Source organism: Solanum verrucosum, unplaced genomic scaffold, assembly GCF_900185275.1.
Source record: "Solanum verrucosum unplaced genomic scaffold, falcon-dt-bn FXZP01000287.1, whole genome shotgun sequence".
In the NCBI taxonomy this organism is placed as follows: domain Eukaryota; kingdom Viridiplantae; phylum Streptophyta; class Magnoliopsida; order Solanales; family Solanaceae; genus Solanum; species Solanum verrucosum.
Window position 1 is genome coordinate 1,458,132 of NW_026020292.1, and position 19,434 is coordinate 1,477,565.

The 19,434-nt window shown below is 33.9% G+C and overlaps 3 protein-coding genes across 3 annotated transcripts; all 3 read left to right on the plus strand.

Moving 5' to 3' along the window:
* The first annotated feature begins 7,021 nt into the window (after positions 1-7,021).
* Positions 7,022-9,406, plus strand: LOC125834598 (5'-adenylylsulfate reductase 3, chloroplastic-like). The gene is made up of 5 exons (XM_049513736.1): positions 7,022-7,117; positions 7,198-7,344; positions 7,524-7,653; positions 8,080-8,878; positions 9,018-9,406. The coding sequence occupies exons 1-5, from the start codon at positions 7,045-7,047 to the stop codon at positions 9,246-9,248; spliced, it is 1,380 nt and encodes a 459-aa protein (XP_049369693.1). The 5' UTR covers positions 7,022-7,044; the 3' UTR covers positions 9,249-9,406.
* A 3,359-nt stretch (positions 9,407-12,765) lies between these two features.
* LOC125834573 (uncharacterized) lies at positions 12,766-15,934 on the plus strand. Its single transcript, XM_049513714.1, has 4 exons — positions 12,766-13,333; positions 14,092-14,255; positions 14,346-14,456; positions 15,153-15,934. The coding sequence occupies exons 1-4, from the start codon at positions 12,766-12,768 to the stop codon at positions 15,735-15,737; spliced, it is 1,428 nt and encodes a 475-aa protein (XP_049369671.1). The 3' UTR covers positions 15,738-15,934.
* Positions 15,935-18,111: 2,177 nt separating this feature from the next.
* On the plus strand, positions 18,112-18,913 carry LOC125834594 (glycine-rich protein 23-like). Its single transcript, XM_049513732.1, has 2 exons — positions 18,112-18,571; positions 18,626-18,913. Exons 1-2 carry the CDS (start codon positions 18,226-18,228, stop codon positions 18,754-18,756), a joined length of 477 nt encoding a protein of 158 aa, XP_049369689.1. The 5' UTR covers positions 18,112-18,225; the 3' UTR covers positions 18,757-18,913.
* Positions 18,914-19,434: the final 521 nt, after the last annotated feature.

Genomic DNA, 19,434 nt, shown 5'->3' on the forward strand with positions numbered 1-19,434 from the left:
GAGCACACACAGACTCAGTTGATCGACAATTTTATTTTTGTAAGAAAATGTATGCAGAGAGGAAAAAATTTCAGTGTTGAAAAACGGAAAAAGACTCTATTTATAGCCACTTGCAACAAGGAACGCGTTTGTTCAGACATGTCTTTCTAGAACGTTGTGTCTTTTGGGGAAAAAAACGTATTTTCGGAAGGAACAGGTCCCTTCATATGATGTTACCGTTACGCATGAATTTCAAATAATTTTGTTATGCGAAATTAAATCGGTTAACTAATTAACATTCTGAATTAATTTTCAAGAGAAAGGAAATTACTTAATGAGATTGATAAAATAAATTTTGTCAAAAAATATTATCAATCAATCACCAAATCCAAAGCCGAGCAACAACGGCGCGAGGAGGCACCTTCTTCTTAACTCTTTAAGAACTAAAAGAAGTGTTTCCTAATATAATGACAACAATTTTCCTTACTTTTACCAATATGGGAGAAATGATTTTTCATTTTCAAAGACTTTTCATTTGAAATGACTTTTCATTTTCCCTCCAAATTGGTTCCCCCACTTTTTTCATTTTCCTTTCTTATTTCTCATTCACACCTTGCTAAAACTCAACAGTTTTTTAATGCTAGCAGTAATTTATTTAATGCGAAATGATCTGGAAGACCCTTGTACTTGACTCTGTTTGTAAGTTGGACCCTCCTACTTATCAATTTGCCAATTGAACCCCTAAACTCATCAGAATGTAATATTTTAAACCCTTTTTTCATCGACTAGTGTGTGTGAAGTTCAATTGCTTACACGTGAAATTTCATGTCATTAAAAATGACATGTAAGAAATTACATGTTAAATTTTTTTAAAAAAAATCAAATAACCATGTTCTTCATATTTATTCCAAATTGAACACTAAATTCATGTCAAATAGGTGAGATTTTTTCCATTTGACCTGAAAATTCAAACACAAGTTCACCACCATAAATCTAACTAATCTCAATCACAATTTTGAATTAATTTCACAAATTCACAAGACCCATTTGTTATTTTTCAAGCTTTCTCTAACATAGCAATGGAGTTTTAATTTTTCAATATCCACCATTATCCTTCGTGTTAATCCATACTTAAACCTCTTTTTTGAAGCCTAAAATAACAATAATAATCTCAATACTTTTAGACTAAGTAGTTGGGGTGGGCGGCTGATTTGTAGTGAAAAAGAAGTGTGGGTTGAGAAGAAAGTGGATGAAGGAGAGAATGAAGAGGAGGACAGTGGGTGTGGTGGATGAAATTCCAAGAAGAAGAAGAGAGAGGGGGGCTGGGGACGGAGGAGAGGGGCGTGGGGGTGGGGTGGGAGAGGGATGGTTGAGGAAGATGAGTTTTTAATTATTTTAAAAAAAACTGATTATTATAATTATTATTTAAATATTTTTACTATAAAATACCTTATTTACTTGTTGTCAAACGCGTGTAATCACGTAATTTTCCAACTCAGCATTATCAATGCCACATAAGTTTGGGCAATGGTCAAATGGGTTTAAAATATTGTGTTTTAATGAGTTTAGGGGTTCAGTTGGCAAATTGATAAGTAGGAGGGTCCAACTTACAAACGAAGTTAAGTACAAGTACAAAAGTCTCCCAAATCATTCCGCCTTTATTTAATCCATGTAAGTAAATTTATACAAATTAAAAGTGCTAACAAGTAGCCACTCTTTGGTAGCATTTGAATTTGATTTTTGGTTTGGATTTTGGAGATAACTGGTTATTATTTGAAAAATAATACGAGTGTCTGGAAAAGATTTGAAAGAATTATATTGGAAAATTAGTTCCTTAGAAAAAAGTAGCATAAAATCTTAAGACTTTTATAAATGCTTTTATATAGGTGAATATTGATAAATAGCTAGCTAAATGTCTTTATTTTTTAATAAACACAAGAAAAATGAAAAAAAGAAGTTCCAAGTTAGTTCTGAAAATTATTTTTCATATTTATAGCTTGATTTAATATAATGTAACTTTATAAAGAGCACTTACTATAAAAAAAAAATTATATTTCTAAGGTTCAAACTAAAAACCTTAATTTTGTTTTTCCAATTCAATGAAGTTATTTTGAGGAATTTTGTTTCTAAATATGACTTTTCTTCCTTTAACTCATGCTTCTATATAGGTATAAACATTATTTTTTTATCGATGATTTCCATTATATGATTGATTGGGTTCTGACTAGATCTAAAAATTGATTTTAATTTTATTAAATATTTTTAGAAAAAAAATTGCAGTTATCACATCATTAAATAATTAAGTATCAAAAATTAAATTTCAATCTAAATGACTATAACAGCTAACTTGATAAAATTGAATCACTTTTAAATATAAAACAAGATTGAGTGATTATGATGACCAATTAACAAGACTTGATTAAGCAAAAAAAACATGAGTGATAAGTTTAAATTTACATTTTCCTTTCAAATTTAGGTACGTGTTTGAACATACGATTTCATTTCATGATTTCAAATCATGAGATAAAATCTTAAATCCTCCGGAAAGCTTGATTTGAAAATTTCATATCATGATTTCACATTTTTCAAATATAAAAATTGTCCCACAATTTTTTATTTTGTAAAAAACATCATCTTATATGTACCAACCATTTGTTTCCTATGAAAACAAAATTTATAGTTGATATTGTTACTCTTACCAATATTTTAACCATTTATATCGACAAAATACATGTTCAACATAAGGAGATTGTTCATACTATGTGGGAAATTTTATGAAAAATATTACATTGTCTCATGATTAATTTTACTTTTTATCGAACTAAAATTCAATCAATAAACTATTGTTTTTTTTATTGTGATAGTGTATAATTTCATATCATAATTCCATCTCACGTGGTTAAACAACCCTATATTTACATTTTTCCCTTCAAATTTAGTGAGTGTTTGGTATGAAGGAAAACATTTTTCAAATTAGATTATTTTCCTCAAATTTAAGAAAAATGATTGTAATGACCCTCCTGGTCATTTCTGTGTCTTGACTTCTGTGTATCGTTTAGAGCATTTTTGTAGCGACCCCAAGTCATTTATGACTTGCTGGGACTGACAGTTCGGTCACCTAGTCGTTCGTTTGGTTTTGGTGCGAGTTTTTGTGTTTTGGAGCTTATGAACCTTGAACGATCATTTTCGATCAAAAGTTCAAAAAGATGACATCGGAATCCAATTCTGACGATTTCATCAACTTCGGAAGGGTCATTTTAGGCTAGTAGCATGGTCGACATGACTCTCGATGTTTTCAGTGGGAGTCAGTCCTATTAGGCGTTTTAACTTTAAGTTTAAGCCTAAGTTTGACTTTGGTCAACATTCTGAGTAAACACGCTCGGATGAGAATTCCGTCAGCGCGGTTAGCTCCGGAATGTCAAGTTTGATCTAGATTGACCTTTCTTTTGTGTCTCGAGGTTTTCAATTTTTTTCTAAGTTCTTTTGTGGTTTTTGACTTAAAATGGCATTTGGGTGTGGGACCCACTTTTTGTCAAGATGACCTCGTATGGAAATTTTGACTATGCCATTGAGTCCGAAATATTGAATTTGGTATGTTTACATATTTCGTTTGCGTGCACGGGGTTCCAAACAAGATCGGAGCACCCGTCGGAGTTTTTTTTTAGTTTTGGAAATTATTGCAGAAAATCAGCAACATTTTTTCCAAACTTCAAACCCTCATAATTCTCTCATTTCAAGTCCAAATTCAGTGATTCAAAGGTTCATCTTGTGAGATTTTTTGCAAGGAACGCGTTGGTGAGCTTGGATAGTGATTTGGGGTCCTCGTTTGAGGTAATATTTGTAAAATACCTGCTGCCACGACCCCTTTTTGTGAGCTTGATTTTGGAATTTTTGATACTTGCTTTCTCAGCCATTTTAGGTCTGATTTCAGTGATTCTTGAAGCTATCTTGAGTGGTTTTTTGAGGAGAACATCGTGGTGTTGTCGGAATTCTCTTTAGACCTCCAGTTTCTGGTAAATATATTGATTCAACTGCTGTCCTATTTCCAGTTCTTGAGAAAATTTGAGTTTTGGTTGCATGTTGATATTGTGTTGTTCCCGAGCCCCGAATTGTGTCCCATTTTGGGACATGAACTGGGGGAACTGGTTAGTACCCACTTTTGGGGTTAATTCCGGAATTTCCAGCACAGGTTCCACTTTCCCCGTTTTGACCCCGAAATTGGTCCGTCTCCGCTTATTGTGATTTTGGTGTCTAAACGACCGTAATAACATTGTGACTCTATTTTTGATAGCGGGGCAGCGTTTTGAGACCGTTCGAAAAGGGAAAGTTTCAAATAAGTGATTTTGGAGCGCGTGTGAACAGCCTACAGATAGGCTACAGTTTCCCTCTCTTAGATTAAGCTTGAGAGTGTAAATGCATGTTGATTAATTGGGATTTGGGTTGGTAGTTATTGAATCATGCATAGGTGTTTAGAAATCATGTTTTCGGCATATGTCGAGAATTATCGGGTAACTGTGAGCATGCTTTGTGTTATTAATTGACCCTCCTCGCTATGTGAAGTGCTTGCATGCTTACTTACTGTTTATTTGAAGCATCTTGGGCCTTAGTTTAGGTTTGACTAGGGCTTGCCTTAGAAATACATGATTCAGATCCGATAGGCCTTAGTTTTGCCCCAACGTCGCTCGGTCGGCTTAGATCCCTGTAGACTGGTATAGCAGACTTGAGTATGATAGTTTGGGTCTTAGCTAAGTGATACGCTTGCTCCGATGATAGTTATCCTTATTTACCCGATGTTACAACTTCACAAGTTAAGTCGGCGACGCTAGTTCTGCTTCGCGATTTGAATTTGATTTTCGATTCGGCTCCAAGGACTTACATTGATTGGCTAAGTATGAACGACGTTCCACGGATATTTATGAGTGTGGATCGATTAGGACTCTTTCAGCAGCTACATTGGCACCTTTATGGAGCATCTGGTTTAAGGTCCGGCCTCTATTGCCCAGATACTTATATAGAGCATCCGGTTAGAGTTTCGGCCTCTATTGCCCAGATACTTATATAGAGCATCCGGTTAGAGTTCCCGCCTCTATTGCCCAGATACCTATACAGAGCATCCGGTTAGAGTTTCGGGCTCACATACTTAATACTTATGATTGGTTACTTGGTGAGCATCTGGTTCGAGGTCCGACCTCCGTACTGTCAAATTCTACTAATTGGGGTTGAGGTTCTGGTTCGATGTTCTCCGTTCTTGGGTTCTTATATGCAATTCCCTTTAGTTATAATTGTTCTATGCACTCGTTGGGCTTATGGGGGTCTGTTCGGGTTTTTATTTAACTTGCGCACGAGTGTACCTTCTAGGCTTATGGGGTCCAGTTAGCTTATAGATTACTTTAGTTAGTTCTTTCTACACTCGTGTGCATTCCATTGTTAGTTAGATTTTCGTTCTTGACTTCGGTTTGTGTTATTCCTTCTTTTGATATTGCCTTTATTTTTCAAGTTCAGTTGGCCTATGATGCCTACTGGGTACCTGTTGTTTGGTACTCATGCTACGCTCTACATCTATTTCGTGATGCAGGTCCGAGCACCAATGGCCAGCGTTGATCCAGTTTGAAGTAGTCTGATCCGGAGACGGGGGTGAGCACACACCGTTTTGTACTATTTCAGTCTCCATCTGTGTATATAGACTTGTCTTTTACCTTTCGAGACAGTCCAGTCTCTGTGGTCCACCTTTGGGACTTGTACTCGTTTTGTTAGTAGCTCTGTACTAGTGACTTCCAGGTTCCGGGAGGGATCTTTATTTGTATATATTTTTTGGTTTGCTTCCGCCTGTTTATATTGTTATCTTAAATTTTGCCTACTCTTGTTTAGTTTCTGCCCTTAGGCCCATTACTTGTTGTTCCGGGTTACGGGTTGGCTTGCCTACTGGTGGGTTATAGTAGGTGCCATCATGACTTAAGAAATCGGATCGTGACAATGACTTATCTCCAAAAAGTAAGAAAAAATATTTTCCAAAATTAGTTTTCAACCTCACACCATAATTTTCCACTCTAACTCAAGTATTAGGGTACCAATTTTCGACTACTACTCCAAACTTTGACTCCTGATTCTCGATATGGGACATGACCTTCAACCTCGATTCGAGACCCAATTTCCAGGTCCTAGGTCAAGTCAAGGTTGAATTTGATTTGGGTGTTAGCCTCCAGTCAAAATTTGAGGTTGGATTTTGAATTGAGTGTCGGGGTCAAATTACGATTCGAAAGTCGGATTTTGAATCGAGTATCAGAGTCTGATCCTAATTTCAAAATTTGAATCTTGAGTCAGAAACCAGAGTTAGGTTTCAGGTTGGAAGTCAGGTTTGGATCACAAATCAAATGTAGTGGTTGAGTTCCAGTTGAAAGTTAGGTCTCGCATCAAGTTGAGGTCGAATCCCAATTTGAGTGTTAGGTCAGAATTTGAGGTCGGATTCTGGATTGAGTGTCGAGACCGGTCCTGATTCGAAAGTTGGGTCTCACGCCAATCGGGGTCGGATCCCAATTGATTATCGAGGTTGGTTTCTATTTCTACTCTCTAGTCGAAAATAAAAATTATTTTACATTCACCAATCAAACACTAAAAAGTATTTTCCACTTACCAACCAAACGAAAATAAATTAGAAACCAATTTATTTTTTAGAAAACATTTTCCATGGAAAATCTTTCTTTTGTACCATACACTGAAAAACACACGTATAATACTCTCATTTTATTTATTAAAATCAAAATGTTTGTATTGTAAGATGGGAACAGTAGTCAAAATGGAAATTTCTTGGAAAAAATAATGGCATAAAATGATGGAAGCAGTGATGGACATATTACCATTCAACAATGCCACATCAGACTTTGCATCTATATTCGAAAACACGTCCAGGTTCAATGTACCTGCAAACTAGCCTTCTTTTCTGCTCCCTTTATAACCTCAACCCCTACCTTTTCTCTCTTCAAATACCCTCCAAATTCCCACAATTCATCAACAATTTAAGCTTTTCTTTTGCTGAAATTCAGTTGGAAAAATCAATCTGTTTGAGAAATGGCTTTGGCTTTCACTTCTTCAACTGCAATTCATGGCTCTCTCTCTTCATCTTCTCATCAACAACCCATAGGTACACCATTTTCTCTCTCCCCCCCTTTGTAAGTTTCAATTTTTACCAGTTTTTTTGATCTGGTTATTTTATCTTTGCAGTATCCCAATTGGGTAACATTCAGCTATTGGATCAGCCAAACAAATTCTTGAATTTTTCTCAGAGGCGTTGTGCTGTGAAGCCATTATATGCTGAACCTAAAAGGAATGAGTCCATAGTTCCCTCAGCAGCAACCTTTGTTGTTCCTGGTATGTTATTGTCTCATTTTAACCCGATACAAAATTTAAGAAAATAAAGCTTCAAAATGGGAAGTTAGCATTAAAGAGTTTGTCAAAAAGTACTACTAAAAAGGGAAAAACATACAAACAAATTGAAATGGAGCTAGTATGCAAACAAATTGATTGTATTGTTTGCTTTGTAAATGCAGAGGTAACGGAGAAAGTAATAGAGGCAGAGGATTTTGAGAAACTGGCTAAGGATCTTGAAAATGCTTCACCTCTTGAGATTATGGATAATGCCCTTGAGAAATTTGGAGATGATATTGCCATTGCTTTCAGGTGCTAATCTTTGTTATTTTGGTCATATTAAGTTGATATATTGTAGTATTTCCTGTCCAAATTATTGTATGAAATCACGTATATGTGAAAGTACGAATTTTGAAGATGGTTGGGAATAGCAATTGAAAAGCTAAATTCATAATTTGAGTAAAAAGAAAAGGTGAAGTATTTAATAGTGAATGTAATGTTAACAGATGGTTTAGTTGTTGTCCTTTCATTTCTTTGAATGTTTTTGAAGTTTCCACTTGGATTATTTTACTGGCAAGGAATGTTATTGAATGCAATGCATGCTTAAATGTGTCATCTGTGTCTTAATTTCCATGACTCAGTGTTTGTTCCTCATTGAATGATGCCATAGGGAACTCCTTATATATAGATAATTTACTCTTTATGATAATGCTCTTACACATTAGCTTTATTTTGCAGTGGTGCAGAAGATGTTGCTTTGATAGAGTATGCACATTTAACTGGTCGACCATTTAGAGTGTTCAGCCTTGATACCGGGAGGTTGAATCCAGAGACCTACCAACTTTTTGATGCTGTCGAGAAGCACTATGGCATTCACATCGAATACATGTTTCCTGATCCTGTTGAAGTTCAGGCATTAGTAAGGACCAAGGGTCTTTTCTCATTTTACGAGGATGGCCACCAAGAATGCTGCCGTGTTAGGAAAGTTAGGCCCCTGAGGAGAGCCCTCAAAGGTTTGCGTGCCTGGATCACGGGGCAAAGAAAAGATCAGTCCCCTGGAACTCGATCTGAAGTTCCAGTTGTTCAGGTAGACCCCTCTTTCGAGGGATTGGATGGTGGCTCAGGAAGCTTGGTGAAGTGGAACCCGGTGGCTAATGTAGAAGGCAAGGACATATGGAACTTCCTACGTGCAATGAATGTTCCCGTGAACTCTTTGCATTTGAAAGGTTATGTCTCTATTGGATGTGAACCTTGCACCAGGCCAGTCCTACCTGGGCAACACGAGAGAGAAGGAAGGTGGTGGTGGGAGGATGCAAAGGCCAAGGAATGTGGCTTACATAAAGGAAACATCAAAGATGAAAGTGTAAATGGTAATGGGAACAATGCTACCCAAGCAAATGACACGGTTGCTGATATTTTCGACACTAAGGACATTGTTACCTTGAGTAGACCTGGAGTTGAGAACCTATTGAAATTGGAAGACCGAAGAGAGCCTTGGCTTGTTGTTCTTTATGCTCCTTGGTGCCAATTCTGCCAGGTAATTGATCATTTAATCATTGAATAACTGTTACATCCCACCAGCAACTTAGTCCAATTGGAAGTGTCACTGAACACGGGACACTTGTTGTCAATTCTTATTTTTCTTATCAATGTTTGTTTTAATTAAATGTTGACAGGCAATGGAAGGATCATATGTTGAAATGGCAGAGAAGTTGGGAGGTTCTGGTGTAAAGGTAGGGAAGTTCAGGGCAGATGGTGAGCAGAAAACATTTGCACAACAAGAGTTACAGCTGGGCAGCTTCCCGACAATACTATTTTTCCCTAAGCACGCTTCACAGCCAATTAAGTACCCATCAGAAAAGAGGGATGTAGACTCCTTGTTGGCTTTTGTGAATGCTCTTAGATGAAGGCAAATGGTGCTTCATATGTTTACACATATAATAGATAGAATAGAAGAGGGACGTGAATTCTTGTACATGTCTCTGGCCTCAATTTTGTGGTTTCTATGGCAAAGATGTTGCTCTTGCTATTGCTGCTTTGACAATACACAAGGTTTTTTCCCTTTTCCTATTTTTTAATTTAATGATAATGTGAACAAGTACAAGTTCAATAATTGGTCATTGGAACAATTGCATTGAACATGTGACAAACCAACCAATTAGATTAGGCATGTAACTTACAAACTCGGCACGTTACTTTGGCACATTGTATAAACTCCATCGAATATTAGAATACAACGACATCTAATTGTATTAGTTCGTGCTAATATTATTTTGGACTCAAATATGAAAGTCTCGACATTATTGATATCTTTTGAAAGTTGCCTAAAATTATATGCCTCAAACTAAAGAAAAATTGGCATAATATGGAAACCTTCAGTTCAAACTTCTATATTACAAAATGCATCTCAATTATTTTTCAAACCATAGTATCTATCAGTAGTAATTCTCTTAAACCTGTTATATTATGATGCCCTAAATTCAGGAATTCTAAATCCAAAAATCTATGTTTTTTCTTTAATTAACTACACATTTTTGTAGCATCTATCATCAGCCACGGTCAAAAACTTCCGCCCCTCATTATGTACTCACACAAATTTTCGCAAATCTACATTCTACTCTCTCAACCGTCAAGTCTTTCTCTCTGATTAGATTATTTTGGGGCAATCTTCAAGCTTATGGATAAATCAATGCTAAAAATACGTCAATTATTGAGGGAAGACAAAAAGTGCACCAATATTGAAATATGAGGGATTACTAATGTTTCATGTGGTAATTCAAGAATGATTTTGAGTCCTCACCCAAAAATAATGGAATTTTTTTTTTGACACTTCGGGTCTGTTTGGAAAGCTACCTGGTAATTGGAATTGGTGTAATTACTAGGATAGTAATTATCAGCCTATTAATTACACAGTGTAATTACACTGTAATTACACATGTCTTGTTTGGATGCCACAGTGTAATTACACATGTTCTGTTTGGATGCACAATTGCAATCATAAAATTATAATAAATTTTAAAAATAAAAATTAATTATTTAAAATTTATACTAGACAAATAAGAAACTTTATAAATAACATTAAATTAAATATTTAAGATAGATATTCTTTTTTGAAAATATACTAATTAATAAACATATTTTCTGTAACTAATATTATGAAAAAATAATTGATTTATATTTTTTCAAATTAATATATTTCAATTGAATTGATCGTAATAACTAAAAGTATGAAGTTTCTATGAACATCGTGAAATGCATGTTTGATAAAAAGAATAATATATAAATAAAATGTCATAAATTATTAAATGTTTGATAAAAATATAATTTATCAACTCTAATTAAACAATGACGTGCAATGTAGATTCAATATTACTAAAACAAATGAAACTGAAAATATAACATAAGTTATAAATTCAAAACAAAATTTTTAACATAAGTCTCTTATAACAAATTTCAACATAGCAATAAATATGATTTAGTTTTAGTTTTTCTTAATAAAGAAAACGTAAGTCTATAACTTTACTTAACAATAAATTCTATTTGAATTTAAAAATTAGAATATAATAAAATTATGCTAATGAGAAAATAAGCGGCATAAAGAAATAGATAATACGAAAAAATTACATAGAATCACGTAAAGTAAGGTTGAGAATAAGAAGAAAATGGAATAAAATAATATAAAATAAAAAATAAACTTTTACAATTTTTTTGAATAATAAAATTTTAAAAAAAAGAAGAAGTAAAAAAATTAAAACAAAAAATTAAAATAGAAATTAAAAAAAGAAATTAAAAAGTAATCAGGTGGTAATTACACCATGTAATTACCAGCAATTCACAGCCTCTGCATGTGAATTGTAGAGTGTAATTACCCCTGCCAATTGCACCAATTACCTGCTGACCAAGTAATTACATGTCCTTCCAAACAGGACAAGGCAATGTAATTACACCAATTCCACCAAATCCAATTACCAGGGTGTCCTTCCAAACAGGCCCTTCATTTTTTGTATTAAATACTTCATTTGTCCCTAATTACTTGTCCTCTTTTGAATTGGCACACCAATTAAGAAAATAATTATTGACATAATGAGTTTACTATTTTACCCCTATTAATTATGAAGTTGATGAATTAAAAACTTAAGATTTTTAAAAAGTTCTACCTTTTTCAAAGTAATTAATTAAAGGTATAGTAGGTAAAAAAAATTGTTCTTTCTTGATTGTCAAAATGAACAAATAATTATAGACAACTAAAAAAAGAAAAGTGGACAAGTAATTAGAGACATAGAGAGTAGGGACATGCTATTTCATCTCGGAATTTGAAATCAACTTTTGGACATGCGAGTTCATTTTTTGATTCTCCAAAAATGCTTGATTAGAAAATTTCATATCATGATTTTACATTTTCAAATACAATAACTGACCCACAACTTTATATTTGTAAAAAGAACCCACCATTTTATATCTACATACTCCCTCTCCCTCTGTTTAAAAAAGAATGATATAGTTTCATTTTTAGTCTACTTCAAAAAGAATGATCCCTTTCCTTTTTTGACAATACTTTAACTTCAACTTTACAACATGTTTAACGTCACAAGAATAAATAGCATTTTGGTACATTTGACATAATTTTAATTTAAAACTACAAAATTAAAAAGTCTTTTTTTTTTCTTAAACTCCGTTCCAAGTTAAATTAGGGCCTTTCTTTTAAAAATGAAGGAAGTATGTTCTTGCAAAAATACCAAAGGAATAATAAAATATTCATGAAATATGAACATGATGATATAATTACTTCAATTTGATCTCATATCTAGGACCTGTTTGGCAATAGATTTCCCAAGTAATATTTGGAGAAATATTTGGCAAATAGTGTTTGTCCATACAATTTACCATTATTTGACAAATATCCCAAATTTCTAAATATTTGGGCCAAATCTCATTATTTGATATCTTTTAAAAATTGAAATTTTACACCAAGTTTTTATCTTTTACAAAACACATATTCAATGAATATGAAAGTGGTGATATGGTTATTGATGAAAATGATGAACAATCGGCTCAAGGTAACAAAGTCATGTGTTTTGTCAACTTCACGATGTATGGAATAATGCTTGTTGCACTCACTCCAAACTATGACATTGCTCCAGTGTCATGGACACTACTTATTATTTGTTGCAACGAAGATCCAATCGATTTGTAATACAAACTTATGGTTAATTTTGATAGTTTTTAAAACTTATCGTTATAAATCATATTTTTCTTAAAAAGTGAAATATGTTTCCCAAATATTATGATCAAACACATGGTGAAATTTCACCCAAATAATATCTATCAAGAATATTTGAAAATCTATGGTCAAACGGCCCTTATAGTTTGTTCCTTGCTTTTTGATAATTGTGCACCGCCGACTGTAGCGGCAAACAAACACATATGGTTTCAATTTCAAAATTCCCTTTCACTTTACTACCCAAAATCAAACCAATTCTTGTCAACCTAAACCCTAGCATGTCTTGGTCATGTTCACGATGCACATTCTTGAACCCTCCTTCCCAAAAATCATCCTGCCAAATATGCTTATCTGACTCACCATTATCAATCTCATCAGACCCTTCAATTTCAGTCCCAAAACCCAAATGGCCATGTAAAGCTTGTACCTTTACGAACCCTTATCACAGCATAAGTTGTGAAATATGTGGTACTAGGGTTTCAGCTTCAGGACTTGCTACACTTGAAACTGATGATGATGATGATGATTTGAGTTCTTCTGTTGGCAACGTGTTCTTGCCTTTGAGGCCTTGTAACAAGGGTAAAATAACAACTAGGGCTCCTATTATGGTTGAAGATGATGTGAAGGAGTCTGTTAGGTTTAGATGTGCGAATGCGGCAAACAAGAGGAAAAATAGGGAGGAACCACTCGGGGTTGAAGTGGCTGAGGTTGATGCTGCTATGGGGTATAGGGGTGTAAAGGCTGCTGCAACTAAAGCAATTGAAATATCGGGTATATTGGAGTTCTTTTTGTTTGATTCTGATTAATTTGTCAATATTAATTAGGAGTTTGTTATGTTTCTACATGAATTATCTGATAAAATATATTTCTTTTTTGTTGGTTTCGTGCATACAATGGTGTTCCTTGATTAGGTTTTGAATTAGGCAGGAACATTGCTTTAGTGTGATTCTTTAGTATTCATCGGAGTAAATTTGGATATGTGGATGTTATGAATGAAATGGGACTGGAAGGATGTAAAGTATTCACATAGTTGGCTTATCTAGTTTGGGTTTGAGGTTTACTAATATGAGCTGTGTGTGCTTGATGATATATTTGTAATAAATCTATCTTGTTAAGTGATAGTCTTGGTCAAGAAGATATGCAGTTCCTGTTTTCCGTTTGTGCAAATTTTCTGATTGATTGGTGGTCTCTTCAGTTGTATGCCAATCATTTTGCAGACTAGTTCATGATCTTGTAGACTGGTTCTATCATGTAGAGAGATATAACAATGGGAACTTCTCCCATGAAAATGAAAAAGTATAAAAGTACTGTGTAGGGAAAGAGTGTTTTTTTTCTGGGATTTATGATGTTTAGTTTGCCGGAAAAGGCTTAATTGTGGAAGTTGTTAGTAAGTTTTTAGGATGTTAAGCCTTTTGATGCTAGTATATACTTTGTTTAGCTGAGGGATATCTAGATTTTGTGTTGGAAAAGTTCACCTTTTCGGATGCTATTGTTCCTTAAATTTTTAAGTGCAATGATTTGTGGTGCAGATTCAGTGGAACAGGAACCAGGCAAAACTTTCTCAACCAGTAAATCCAAAGTGTTGAAGATCTTGACCTATAATGTGTGGTTTGCAGACATAGAGATGCACAAGAGGATGAAAGCCATAGGCAACCTTATTGCGCTGCATACGCCAGATGTTATATGTTTTCAGGTTATCATCATTTATCTACACGTCTATATGCAAGAAAAATTATGCCTTGCATGAAAGTTATTGACTCTGTAATTTGTGATACCTATTCAGGAGGTTACTCCAGAAATATATGACATTTTTCAGCACTCTGGTTGGTGGAAAATGTATTCTTGTTCCATTTCAAATGTGATGGAATTGACGAGAGGATACTTCTGCATGCAAGTAATTACTTAATACACCTTGAATATTTGGTATTTTATGTGTATTCTGCAGGCCTATTATACGATACTTTAGTTATGTTCTTTTCTTTTTTCTTTGCGATCCTGGTTTATCTCCTATTATGTGCACTTGTTTTGAGCACTTCTATTGGATCTGGAATTCTTGCAATAGTTAAGATAATTAGTTCCACACTATACCCAGGGACACCTTAGTTTTCAATTACTTACAACGGAGCTTTCCAGTTGACATAGCCCATAGAAGTCTCTCTATAGTACTCCCTCTAGTCCATACTAAGTGAATTATTGGGATTTTTTTCATAGTTCAAAATAAGTGACTTGTTCAAAGTTCAAGAGATTTATTGGGCCTTTTTCCATGTTTACCCTTCATCTAATGAGGTTCTCAACTACTTTATGTTTTCTAGGAAAATAGCTTGAAAATAATCAAAGGTAATAGTGGAAAGTAGCCTTTTGTTTATCGTCCTTAAATATTTTTCTAAGGGGTGTGCCCATACCCCAACAATTCACTCAATATGGATTAGAGAGAATAGTACTTAACATTTACTCTCCCTTTCAATAGGAAAAGTTAATGTTGAAGATATGGAACATCTCAATAATTGCTCAACATGAATCCTTGCAGTTTTTTGAAAAAAGTTGGTCCATTTTTTATAGTTAAACTTGGTCTTTGACAAAAAAATTGCAGTTGAGCAAACTTGCAGTGAAATCCTACAGTTGCAAGCCATTTAGCAATTCTATAATGGGAAGGGAACTCTGTATTGCTGAGATTGAAGTTGAGAAAGATATGACCTTGGTTGTTGCTACCAGCCATCTTGAGAGTCCTTGCCCTGGGCCACCCAAGTGGGATCAAATGTACAGCAAGGAACGTGTGGAGCAAGCCAAGGAAGCTGTGGAGCTGCTTGAGAGAAAACGGAATGTAGTCTTTTGTGGTGATATGAACTGGGATGACAAATTGGATGGTCAATTTCCTCCAACTGATGGATGGATTGATGCTTGGGGCAAAATGAAGCCTGAAGAAACGGGATGGACATACGACACCAAGTCAAACAAAATGTTAAGCGCCAATAGGACACTACAGAAACGTCTGGACAGGATTGTCTGCAAACTGCAAGATTTCTGTGTAAGTGATGTTAAGATGATTGGAAAGGATGCAATCCCAAATCTCACATATATAAAGGAAAAGAAAGTGAAGAGTGAAGTTAAGAAACTGACACTACCTGTTTTGCCTAGCGATCATTATGGTCTACTTTTGGAGATCTCTCCTCAGTAGTCCAAAGTTGAGAGATGTATTGCTTATTATTCTCTCAGTGTATCAATGAATGTAAAAGGGTCTTAAAAGCTTTTGCAGAGCACTTGTTTTTTTGTACATTGCTACTACTTTACTAGTGCTCATGTTTGCACCAGAGGATATTTTCTATGCTATGTTCATAGGCTTCTTATGATATCAGTATTCACTTCTGTGCTGCATTTTCCATTTGTTGCAACTTCTCTTGGGGTTAAGTTAAATCAATTTTTAGCAATTCCTGACTACTGCTTCTAGCGTCCTATGAATTTTTATAGCAGCCACGTGATGAACGTATATCGAACTATTCTTTTGCCCGAATGTTGTGAGTGTGTTGCAAATAGTGGCATACATCAATTTTTGGAGGGATTCTCTTCCTTGGGGATCCCAGGAATTTTAGTTATAATGTTTCTATTGTTATTTAATGGGTTAAAAATGTCATTTGTTTAAATAAATATATTATTTTAAACATTCTTTTCCCAATAATAATTTTTTTAATTTGCATACTTCAATTCGGAAAAGATTAAGATATAAAAATATTTTCTAAGAGTTGTACACCTTTAGTTACAAGTGTTGAATCCAGCAGTGGTTCTGGGCTACTCGTCTTCCTAGAAAGGTTATATCCTCTTTGCCTTAACAAGTATTGGATTAAAAGAAGAGAATAAAATGATGTTTCCTTAGAAAATCATAGACTTAAAACTAACTTTTAGAAGAAACTTAAATAACTTGGAGACAGAGGGCAGCTGAATTTTCACAGATGAAAATTATATATTGAAAAATTCCTCCAAAAATGACATCATTCTCGAGGCTTGAATTCAAAACTTGTAATTAAAAATAGCGGTATGTTCACCTTCACCCTATCATAATATTAAGCTCCCGTTTGACCATAGATTTTAAAGTTGAAACTTGAAAATTTTGAATTTTTTAAAGCTGTATTTGGATTTTGAACATGTCATTTTACTTCAGAAAAACTCAAACTCAACTCATCGAATCCCCACAGGAATAGACAAACGGATATAACATTTGCATCTGTAAAGTTTGCCTAGTACCATCTTAGTGCTAAATTTTAACGAAATCTCTTTACTTTTTAAAAATAAAAATAATGATTTTATTCATCAAAATTGTGAGCACAAATTTGTTTATTCCTTATTCTTCGCTCCTAAGGTTTCTCTATAATTCAAGGGTCATTAGTAGTGTATTTTAAAAAGGAAATCAAATTTATCATGTCAATTTTTCAAATGTTGGAATCAAATCAAAATATTATAATTAAATCGATTTTTCTTGCTACGGTTTTTATTATCTTTTTCTGTTAATTCGTTCTGTCTTTTTTCTTGGAAAATATATGATAAACCTCCGAGCATAACACTAACGTACAAATCAATCACTCTTTAAGAAAAGAATCAACTATATATAAATGTACTCAAATTATATATATAGCTTATTTGATATAATTGTATGCATTATTTAAGAATTTAGCTATTTTAATTTCAAGGAACATAATATCTAAAACTTCTTACAATAATGATTTTTTTTGTGCAAAAAATTAGAGAGTTGTGATTTAATGATAACTGAATCAAATAAATTATGAATAAAGGACTCAAATACAAGTTATTTTAACATGAAATAGATTCTTTGATTTATTAAAATAAAAGCTACGAATAAAACTACTGAATACGGGTAAAGAATTAAATTAATTACTACTAGTAATTAAGTCAAACATCTAGATTAAAAATCAAGAGTGAAATAGATTAATATGTAGCGTAAAATTTTATATAAAATGTATATACACACACAATATATATAGAGTGTGTACAAAGGGCAGGGACGTAGTCAACGCCATAGAGAGAGTTCGGTTGGTTTGGTTTTTTGGATATTTTTTTGTTAAGACCAAAATCAAATTAAATAGAATCTTTTTTAAAATAAACAACGTCTAAAACCAAATCAAACCAAAAAAATGTCATGGTTTTTTTCTTTGATTAATTGGTTATATTCCCGTAAACAGCCCTATACAAGTATGTTAGATTATCAGCTTCAGAGTTTCACTTGTTTTGATAGACAATCATAATGAGTACGTTATTATTTTCATGGTCATATTTCTATGAATGAGACCTATTATTAAAATATAATCAAATATCGAAATTGAAAATATTAAAGGAAGAAATTAAACTATCTAGTATAAGAAATCAACAAGATGAGGTGAATAAAGATTAATGCATGTATATTTGAAGGAATGATGTAATTAATTAATTTGATGTAAGGGAAGAGTTAGGTTGATCACGAAGGTTTTGGCTTTTTAATAAACAAAAATATTATACTACTAGTCATGAATATATACTACGCAATGTATACATGACTTAATATCTTCCTACCTAACTTTCACATTATTGTTAATCTTACTTTACTACTATATAAGTTGAGCTTCCAAAACTCAAAATTCTCATCACTAACATCTTAATTACTACTAACATCTTATACAATGGCAACCGATATGATGATTCTCCTAATTGTTGCTTGTACACTTGTTTTATCCACAAATGCAATTAGGAGCCTTGATTCCATGAAATCTCAATCAGATGAACATATGAAGTTTATACGCCATCCAATTTTACCACCATTTTTTGGTGGCCACGGGCTTGGTAGGCCCGCATTTGGTGTAGGGCCGGTTATTGGATTCGGTCCTTTTGGAGGAATTGTGGGGGGAGCTAGTCCAAACAACGGTGCTGGATTGGGTTTCGGAACTGGAACTGGAACTGGAACTGAAACAGGAAGTGGAACTGAAATTGGAAGTGGATCAGGTTTCGGGTCCAGCATTGGAGGAGGAGGTTTCGGGTCTAGCATTGGAGGAGGAGGTTTTGGGTCAGGAAATGTCGGAGGAGGTTTCGGGTCAGGAAATGTCGGAGGAGGTTTTGGTTTTAACGGTGATAGTAATGGAGGTGCTAGTCCTATTGGTGATGGTTCATTTGCTAGTGGTCAAGCTAAAGCATCACTTGGAAATCAAAAACCTTGAACAACTCTTCATCAAGATATAATATGATATGATATATTACTATTATTTTTACACAAATAAGACTAACTTCGCATATTGCGCTAGTTACTAACTAATTAGGAGAATTACTCATCTTTCTTTCAAATACTTATATGTTATGGTTTGATTTTGCATGTTTAAGTATAATTCTAATGTTTTCTAATGTTTAAGCATTAGAGCTCTATCTGAGCTTCAATAGTGTTCAATATATTTAAATCAGGTTTTTTTCTTCTCAATATCGAAATTCTTGATCAATGGAGGAACAATATCACCATTTTTGTTCAATAAGATACCAAAGTGGATGATTGACTCATTCCATACTAGAAATAATCGGAGAAAATCCTTTGATAACCCGGATTCTCAGCTGACTTACGACGAGTTTAAGTTTCAAATACAATACCAATTATTTTCAAGCTTAAAATAGTATACTTACCAAAATCAAATTTATCTACTGATATTTTTTTGGAGTTCGAAGGATACCGAATCAGGTTGGAAATCTATTTAAAGTTGAAGGTTCTTGAATCCCTAAATATAATTAATTGTGAAGTAATTTGGTTTATGATTTGGCTGTTGATTTGGTGAATAAGATGGAGGAAAATGTCGAACGAAATTAACGGAACTCCATTTTTGAAGTCGAAGAATTTCACATCTCAATTTCAA

Coding starts and splice junctions, on each gene's coding strand:
- LOC125834594 (XM_049513732.1), top strand. CDS start 18,226: ATGGCAACCGATATGATGATTCTCCTAATTGTTGCTTGTACACTTGTT. Junction 18,572..18,625: donor GTCCAGCATTGGAGGAGGAG/GTTTCGGGTCTA, acceptor ATGTCGGAGGAG/GTTTCGGGTCAGGAAATGTC.
- LOC125834598 (XM_049513736.1), top strand. CDS start 7,045: ATGGCTTTGGCTTTCACTTCTTCAACTGCAATTCATGGCTCTCTCTCT. Junction 7,118..7,197: donor TTCTCATCAACAACCCATAG/GTACACCATTTT, acceptor TTATCTTTGCAG/TATCCCAATTGGGTAACATT. Junction 7,345..7,523: donor AGCAACCTTTGTTGTTCCTG/GTATGTTATTGT, acceptor TTGTAAATGCAG/AGGTAACGGAGAAAGTAATA.
- LOC125834573 (XM_049513714.1), top strand. CDS start 12,766: ATGGTTTCAATTTCAAAATTCCCTTTCACTTTACTACCCAAAATCAAA. Junction 13,334..14,091: donor TAAAGCAATTGAAATATCGG/GTATATTGGAGT, acceptor TTTGTGGTGCAG/ATTCAGTGGAACAGGAACCA. Junction 14,256..14,345: donor CAGATGTTATATGTTTTCAG/GTTATCATCATT, acceptor ATACCTATTCAG/GAGGTTACTCCAGAAATATA.